Here is a 9,650-nt window from a genome sequence, read left to right as displayed (position 1 = left end):
GGGGGGGGGGGCGGGGGAGTGTTCTCTAAAAATACCTAATGACTGTATGATAGAGAGAGACAGACATAAAGAGACAGACACAGGAGGTTTAACAATGCCTTTGACTGAATACCTCCAAGTCATGTGTGCGTGTAGAGAGACGGAGAGTGCGTGTGTGTAACTGGTTGCCATGGTGAGGCCTGGTGTTAGAGGCAGACTGAACAAAACCTCCTTTTAACAAATTAGCAGGAGTCTTGAGTGCCAAACTATGGATACCGTGAGAAAGATAAGATTCTGCCAAACGCGGTAATGTGATCTTTATGTTTGTGGTGTTAAAAATGTGAGCTCCAGAGCAATATACAAAACTGGTACCGTCTGCTTTCTTTGAGAAATTAGTGGTGAGATTTAACATGGAGTCTAATGGAGCAGTTGGTTGGAGTTCATTTCTCTTTGAGCCAAATGTGTAAGTCCGTTGGATTCCATAGACACTTGACTGCGACCAGCACAACATTTCCAAGCTTTTGTGCCAAAAATGTTGTATAAAGAGTAAACATTGTGGGAGCTGGAGCAATTTGTTTGGAAGAATCACAGAAGATTTTTTTGCTCTGCTCCACTCTGACAGTTATGCCCTCACTCTAGCTCTTAACGAGCCGTGCAATATACACCATTATAAAATCTGAAACGGACCCAAAATTTTCCTGAAACTTAATCTGTGACTTCATGAAAACTGATAGCTATCAAAATGTCCGTTTGGCTCAATAAAGTGCAGCGTTTTGTCTACGTTTTAAACTTTGAATCATGTTTCTACGTTAATGTACGGCTCGTCAATATGGGCCCGAAGTTAAGTGTTTTGTTTTTTTTGCTCTCTTCACGCCGAAACCCCATTCAAGTGAAATGGGAAATTTTGCTCCGATTTTTGGGAAAGCCGCTGGGCAAATCTGTCTAAAAAAATAGATGGCACACGATTCCCGATCAGGCCGCACGTTTGATGTATTGCCGCTGTTGGCAATGCTGTGTGAGGAGAAGCGCGCCAAACTTTTGGATTAAGATGATTATTATTATTATTATTAGTATGAGTAAGCCCGATGGATTATATACAGTGTGCTTTGGCACAGGCAGTTTTACTGCCTTTGTGCTACAAACCCACACTGAATTAAACAATCATACAACATAGATATTCCTTGTTATCATGACACATACAGACCTGGTTACTTGCAAGTATGAAAATTAAATTATTGATAATCATAGAAATATGAACATCGATAGGATGATTTAAAATATATCAATAATAACAGGGACCACCCTGGGACCAGGAGGGTGGGGAGGTTCAACCTTGACCTCCAGGTTCCTGAGAGCAGTCTCTAGACAAAGTTTATTTGTACAGATTGTGTCATTGTTGTTATTGTCACATTTCAGTTCCATCATCTTTACGTGGATGTTCTCTATGGCTGACTACCATGGTGGAGTGCTATTGGATCAGAAACGGAGCGCACAGATGATGCACATCCACAGTTACGTTGTGGCTGCTTCTGAAGGTTCTATCCACTGTTTCTACGATGGCAGGTTTACGTACATTAGTCAACTAGAACTGCCCACATGATCACATCTCAGCCGCACTTTGATACAAATTTCCCCCTGTGGATAAATAAAGTACATATCTATCTATCACTTTATGGAGGATGCAGGTTTGTTGGCTTCTTAACAATGTTGGTAGTATCTCACTTTTTTCCCATGTAAACTATTGATGACATCATTGCTGCTGGTGCGTTGTGTCTTTACATTTTGTGTCGGCATGTCTGTTTGGTAACTGTGCACAGGGAGTGTAAGAGGGAATGATGGCAGGAAATAAAGTGTATCTACAGGAGACTATTTGCTCAATACTAATATTTATTTGTCACGTCTCTGTGTGTGTTTACTGTTTTCCTGCAGACGTCCAGCAGCTGTTAGTGGTTAAAGAAGAGGTTCCCCCTGAGCAGCAGGAGGGGAGCTCCAGTCTGGACCAGGAGAACCCAGAGCCCCCACACATGGAACAGGAGGACCCAGAACCCCCACACATTAAAGAGGAACAGGAGGACCCAGAACCCCCACACATTAAAGAGGAACAGGAGGACCCAGAACCCCCACACATGAAAGAGGAACAGGAGGACCCAGAACCCCCACACATGAAAGAGGAACAGGAGGACCCAGAACCCCCACACATTAAAGAGGAACAGGAGGACCCAGAACCCCCACACATGAAAGAGGAACAGGAGGACCCAGAACCCCCACACATTAAAGAGGAACAGGAGGACCCAGAACCCCCACACATTAAAGAGGAACAGGAGGACCCAGAACCCCCACACATTAAAGAGGAACAGGAGGAACACTGGACCAGTCAGGAGGGAGAGCAGCTTCAAGGTCTGGAGGAGGCTTGTATCAAGTTCTCATTCACTCCTGTGACGAGTGAAGATGAAGAAGAGGAAGCTCAGTCCTCACAGCTTCATCAAAGACAAACTGAACAGATGGAAACAGATGCTGATGGAGAGGACTGTGGAGGACCAGAACCAGATAGGAACTCGGATCCAGAACCAGATACTGATGAGAAGACTGGAGAATCTTCTGACACTGATGTCAGTGATGATTGGAAGGAGACCAGAGAACCTCAGTCAGGTTTAAACTCTTTGAAACCTGATGAAGTCCATGTCAGTGATTCAAGATGTAGTGCTGGTGAGAAACTGTTTACATGCTCTGAGTGTGGGAAAACAACTGGCAAGAGTGGAGATCTGAAGACACACATGAGAACCCACACAGGAGAGAAACCTTTCAGCTGCTCAGTCTGTAAGAAATCTTTTAACCAGCGTTCAAATTTACAGAAACACATGAGAATCCACACAGGAGAGAAACCTTTCAGCTGCTCAGTTTGTAAGAAATCTTTTAACCAGCGTTCAAATTTACAGAAACACATGATAATCCACACAGGAGAGAAACCTTTCAGCTGCTCGGTTTGTAAGAAATCTTTTAACCAGCGTTCAAATTTACAGGAACACATGATAATCCACACAGGAGAGAAACCTTTCAGCTGCTCTGTTTGTAAGAAATCTTTTAACCAGCGTTCAAATTTACAGAAACACATGATAATCCACACAGGAGAGAAACCTTTCAGCTGCTCGGTTTGTAAGAAATCTTTTAACCAGCGTTCAAATTTACAGGAACACATGATAATCCACACAGGAGAGAAACCTTTCAGCTGCTCGGTCTGTAAGAAATCTTTTAACCAGGGTTCAATTTTAATGAGACACATGAGAATCCACACAGGAGAGAAACCTTTCAGCTGCTCGGTCTGTAAGGAATCTTTTAACCAGGGTTCAATTTTAATGAGACACATGAGAATCCACACAGGAGAGAAACCTTTCAGCTGCTCGGTCTGTAAGGAATCTTTTAACCAGGGTTCAATTTTAATGAGACACATGAGAATCCACACAGAAGAGAAACCTTTCAGCTGCTCGGTCTGTAAGGACTCTTTTAACCAGGGTTCAATTTTAATGAGACACATGAGAATCCACACAGGAGAGAAACCTTTCAGCACAGGTCGGCTCTGAAGTTACACATAATTACTCGTAGACAACCGGCTTTAGTGGTTCTGTTTGTATACAAAAGGTAAATCTGACACACCACATGGCACATAACGCAGGGGAAGAAATATGGTGCTTTTTTCCTACCTTTATTCAAAAGCATGTTTTAATTTGAGAGCGTTGCTTATTGATTCCACGTTCTGATTTTCAATTGTTTCCCTCAAAACCTTGTCCTCACACACAATTAGCCCCCGCTTGCGATTAGTGACACAATAAACCTTGATTGCTCTGAGAGATCCATGCTTTGTTTAAGGTGACGCCTCCTCACGTTGGCAGGGAGCTTAGTACTGTCTTTAGTTTGATCCAGTAGACTGATTGAGTTTTTATTTTCTATTTAGTGTTGGTTTTCTAGAGTGGTCCGGGACACGCTCACCTGGAAGAAAATATTGTTGTGAACTGTCGCACCCATGTTGCGAGCCGTGCAGAGGCAATCCTTCAATCATACATTTGGTCTGAGTTTGTGATTCAGAACATAACAAAAGTTTTAAGAAACACATGAGAATCCACACAGGAGAGAAACCTTTCAGCTGGTCAGTTTGTGATAAAAGATTTATGCGCAGCGCAGATCTAAAGCTACACATGAAAACTCACACAGGAAAGAATCCCCTTTAGCTCTTCTACCCAATCACCCCTCCGCATATCCCTTCGAGCGGTTATCAGTGACCAATAGGGCGGCGGCTCAATGTAGATTTTTCGGGTTGTTCTGGTCGAACCATATGTCTCACGTCCCGGAAACCAGACCCTCACCAGCAAGCTCCACCCCCAGGTCTGGCTCCAGAAAGGGGCCCCGGTTTCCCTTTTTTCGGCCCAGCTGCCACAACTCTCTTCAGATGTTGAGTGAATTCTTGGTCTGAGGTCACAGGTCACACACACGGCCCTAAACCACGTTAATGTGATTTATTGGAAGGGTTTAACATTTAAGACACGTTGCTTTCTGTTACTATTTTAACGGTACCCAACTTCATAGTGTTGTTTTTACCATTCGAATAAAAGTTTTGCTGATGTAAATATCTTCTTGTATAAAGTTATTTTGCATGTTTAGATCCAGAACTATAGAAAAATACCAGAAGACAATTAATGTGTTGATGCATTGACTTCTCTAAGTGTGTGTTTTCCGTTGTGTTGTGTTATGTTATAGTTTCTGTTGTCTGTTTAGTCACCCAGTCCTACGCACCTTTTCACTTTACCCACCAGGTGTCGCTGTTTTTCCTCTTGTATATATTGTTGTTAATGGTTTTTAGGAAATGTGTTATGATTTAGGTTCGATGTTTTCCTGGTAATTTTAATATCCCTTTTCTAGTAATGTGCATCCTGAGCTTAGTACATACTGTAATATTAAAATAATGGATCTAAATGTAAAAAAAAAAACAAGAATGAAGTCACACATTGTCATTTGACTTATTGCTGAGGGAGCAGAAAAAGATCAGAATGCAGTTAATGGGTTGAATTTTGTCTTCTGCAGAAGTAAATAAATGTTTGAAAACATTCAATTGAGTTTTCTTTTTTCCATGTCCAACCCACACCCATTACATGTGGAAAAGATGGAAGGTACAGTGCCCTCCAGAATTATTGGCACCCGTTATTAAATGAGCAAAACGAGATGTGGAAAAATGTCTATTGTTTATCCTCATGATCTTTCATTCAAAATATTCACAAAAATCGAACCTTTAACTGAAGTAACATAATTGAAAGAAAGATTAAATTCTTACCTTGAAACAAATATTTTTCTCAAAAATATGTGCCACAATTATTGGCACCTGTTCATTTAATATTTTGTGCCGCCTCCCTTTGCCAAGATAACAGCTCTGAGTCTTCTCCCATAATGCGTGGTGAGGTTGGTGAACACATGGCACTGGATCTGAGTCCATTCCTCCATGCAGAATCTCTTCAGATTCCGAGGTCGACGCTGGACTCTCCTCTTCAGCTCATCCCACATATGTTCTATGGGGTTTAGGTCGGGGGACTGTGATGGCCGTGGCAAAACCTTTATTCTGTGGTCGGTGAACCATTTTTGTGTAGATTTTGAGGTGTGCTTCGGATCATTGTCCTGCTGGAAGCTCCAACCACGGCCCATTTTAAGCTTCCTGGCAGAGGCTGTTAGGTTTTCATTTAATATCTGCTGGTATTTGATGGAGTCCATGATACCATGTATCCTAACAAGATGTCCAGGCCCTTTGGAAGAAAAACAGCCCGACAACATCAAAGATCCAGCACCATACTTCACAGTGGGTATGAGGTGCTTCTCTGTATGGCTATCTTCCTGTCTACGCCAAACCACCTTTGATGTTTGTTGCCAAAAAGCTTTATTTTGGTCTCATCTGACCATATAACCCGGTCCCATTGAAAGTCCCAGTAACGTTTGGCAAACTGTAGGCGCTTTAGTTTGTTGTTGATTGACAGCAGAGACTTGTGGTGATGTAGGTGGCGTCTGTTCGTAGTTTAGGAGACTTTCTGACCCCAAGACTCAACTAACCTCTGCAATTTTCCAGCTGTGATCCTTGGAGATTCTTTTGCCAGTCGAACCATCCTACTCACGGTGCATGGGGTCAATGTACACACACGTCCTCTTCCAGGCTGATTCTTCACATCTCCTGTTGCTTTAAACTTCTTAATTATTGCCCTGATATTGGAAATGGGTATTTTTCAACTGTTTATAGAGTTTCTTATATCCTTTTCCTGATTTGTGCAGCTCAACAACTTTTCGTCGCACATCATCACTGTGTTCTCGGGTCTTTCCCATGGTGATGAATGACAAAGGGAATTTGGCCTGTGTCACCTCATATTTATACCCCAGTGAAACAGGAAGTCATGGTTGACTTAAGAGTTCCTAATCAAACAGGTGAACTTAAAAATGTAAAATATGACTGGAATTATACTTCAGTTAGAGTTTAATCATGAGATTTTCTAGGGGTGCCAATAATTGTGGCACACATGTTTTGGAGAAAAATATTTATTTATTTATTTTTTCTTTCAATAATTTTACTTCAATGAAAAGATTTTTGTGAATATTTTGAGTGAAAGACCAAGAGGATAAACAGCAAAGAATTGTTTTCACAGCCTGTTTTGCTCATATTCACGAAGGGTGTCAATGATTCTGGAGGGCATTGTAACTTCAGATGGGAATAATTTATAGAGGCTTTTATTTTGTAGGTTACCCACCAAGTTGCAGCATAACCTGGCCTGCAGGTAGAAATGGGAGACACACCGCTGGATTTAAGGAGAAAGCAACTGATGGCAAATTACGGATAAGCACCTCAGCAGGTTACCCGGTGGTGGCTCCATGGACGCTTGTGTGGCCTGACATAGACTGGTATTTGTTAGAGGTTGAAAAGGAAAGAAAAATATTAAGTTGATTTGGTAAGTGCATTTGAATATCATGTGAATGTAATAGTTTTACTCATAATAGTTTTACTCATATTCTGATTTGGGCCATTCTGCATAATGCGTACTTTTACTTTTGGTACGTTCAGTACATTTTATTGCTGATACAGTTGAACTTTTTTTGTAAGAAGGATTTTGAGTATTTCTACACACTGGTGCATTACTTCTTTCATACAAGAAATAGACCAGAGTCCTTCTTCCACCACTGCCATCTACTGCCCCCTTCAGGCCGCAGTGCGCCATGTCCAGGTGGAGGTAGTTAAAGAGAAGGTGGAGGATGCTGCTCACCTCCTTCACCGGGATATTTGTTTCTAATTTAGGTCAAATTAAGGTCACATCCAAAGAGGACATGCGCTTTTGTGGATGCTTGTATCACCTGAGCAGATGTTTTTAATTGAGTGAATAAAGTACAAACCTGTGAAATATTGTCAGTCTGTTGTCTGATCCACTCTCTGGAGCAGAAAGTGGTGTAGATATGGAAAAGACAAACGGAATGTCAATGTTTAAATAGTCATTATGCTTCGTTGTAATAGTATATATTTGATCAATTGTATCATACAAGTACAACTGTTTCGGTATTCACATACTTTTTAAATTTCCATGTGGAACAAAATGATCACAAGCTTGTTGGTGCTACTCGGACCTTTTATTAACGCACAACAGTCCGTCTCGGTATATCTTCCGGAGTTTGTCTGGAAGAAACGTGTCTGTGGTTTAGTGAAGATGTCTAAAGTCCAAATGCTGAGATGTTTACTCAACCAGCGACTAACTGCTGCTGATGGAGAGATATTTGGTCTGTTTGAAAGAACGATAGCAGAGTACGAGGAGGAAGTTTCTGCTTTAAAAGAGCAGAACGAGCGACAACGTAAACTGCTGGACGCTGTTTTCAACCCTCAGCTGCGGTTACACAGAGCAGGTTGGTTCACTTTATTTCTTCTGTTCATGCTCCGGCTGATAACGTTTCTATGTAGTTTGGAGTGAGACTCGGTTGATTCAATGAATCTTTTTCTTCTTCTGATCTGTTCTCTCAGCTTCTAGATGACAGAAAATATTTACACTTAAAGTAAAGTTTCGCTTTGATAACACCACGTGGGTTTTGCAGCGTGTTGAATTCTAAAATGATGAATATGTTCATGGTCACATCAGACTGCGTTCAAGTCAGCAGACACTTACATTTTAGTGGATCTATGTGCTGAAATTGCCGGTGGACCGTCCTCTACCTGCATGCATGTCTTTTATTGTTGTTTAGCTGTGTCTGAGTGATTCATGTAGTTCACATACTCTGTATGCTTTTATGTTTTGTGCCTCTTACGTGGATGTTTTTTAGCATCTAAACAACTACAGCATAATACTGTTTTTAGTCCATGTTTTAACATAGTTGTTCTCTTTTTTTCATTGTTTGTCCACGCATTGTTAAGTGTCAATATTGTTTAACCTTTTAACTTTAATCTTACATTGTTTTTAGGTTTATTGTGTAAAATCTGCCTCTTGGGACTACAGATGAAAAATTGCCTTTTGGCTAACTCTGGCACATTTGCAGAAATGTTTTTATTAGTGTGCACTGTCCCGTTCAAATAAACCAAGAAATAAATAAATAAATTCACGGTAAACTCATTCAAACTGCACAGATCGGGAGCGCGCGAAGGAAGGAAAGTTAGCTGAAATATTAACGCGAGACAGCATCCGGTTTCTTCAGACGAACATTTTTCAGAATAAGATGCCAACAAAGTATACATATTGCATAATGGCAATGAGATAAAATTAATTGTATTCACATGAAGTATAAAACATGCTACCTGCATCTCGTGAGTTAAAGGCAAAATACACCTAAATTGTGCGTAAAGTGTCTTTATTCTTTGACTTGAGGGTTGCTGGAAATTAATAATACCTGACAGACAGTCAATTAAGATATTTTATGAAGCAAAAACTATGAACTGATTCATATGTTCATGTCACACAAGAGTTTATTTGAGAGTTCAAAGAACGACAGGTAAGCAAATGTGATTATAAACATGAACACCCCCAAGCTCACCCATCGACAGCTAACACGAGTAGCCTTAGCCTAGTTTGACAACAAGCCTATATGATCATGAGGTCACAATGCACACAAACGTGCACTAAATGAAACACAATTGATGCAAAATGGCTACATGCTGGTGGAGCCTGAGGGTGGATCTTGAGCTAATTATTTTTAGTTATGGATAAATTATTATTCCATGAATTAAGATAAAATATGACGTGAAAACATCAAACTCACTATGCAAGAAAATGAAGCATAAACCTTAGTTGTTTCCTGTGAAGATGGAAGTTTATTTTGATAAGACAGTATGCATGTAACAAGCGAAAACAGACTCATGTTGCTGGACTTTTGCAGGAAAAGTGAGGAGTAACCGAGGAGTAACTTTTCGTAAGATATCAATAAAACGGGGATAAATTTATATAATTGTATAAAGAGTGACATGAGAAGATCAATCTCATGTCTGTAAGTTAAATCAGCTATAATCACTCTTTTAAAGTGATTAGTGACTCGTCTAAAACATTTTAAAAAGGAATAACTTCAATAGAATCATTCTATACACTAGCTTCTTTACATTCTAATAGAATGTAAAGAAGTTACATTGTATTAGAATGTAACTCCTTTACATTCTAATATAATGTAAAGAAGTTACATTCTATTAG

General features: G+C 40.4%; 1 protein-coding gene across 1 annotated transcript; it reads left to right on the top strand.

Moving 5' to 3' along the window:
• Window positions 1–1,423: 1,423 nt before the first annotated feature.
• On the top strand, window positions 1,424–4,427 carry LOC306785082 (uncharacterized protein; the record flags this gene model as incomplete). Its single annotated transcript, XM_079279306.1, has 3 exons — window positions 1,424–1,514; window positions 2,257–2,880; window positions 4,330–4,427. 3 exons carry the CDS (start codon window positions 1,424–1,426, stop codon window positions 4,425–4,427), a joined length of 813 nt encoding a protein of 270 aa, XP_079135432.1.
• Window positions 4,428–9,650: the final 5,223 nt, after the last annotated feature.

Source organism: Melanostigma gelatinosum (genome assembly GCF_949748355.1).
Source record: "Melanostigma gelatinosum genome assembly, chromosome: 11".
Classification (NCBI taxonomy): Eukaryota; Metazoa; Chordata; class Actinopteri; order Perciformes; family Zoarcidae; genus Melanostigma; species Melanostigma gelatinosum.
This window is presented reverse-complemented; position numbering and strand designations above follow the sequence as displayed.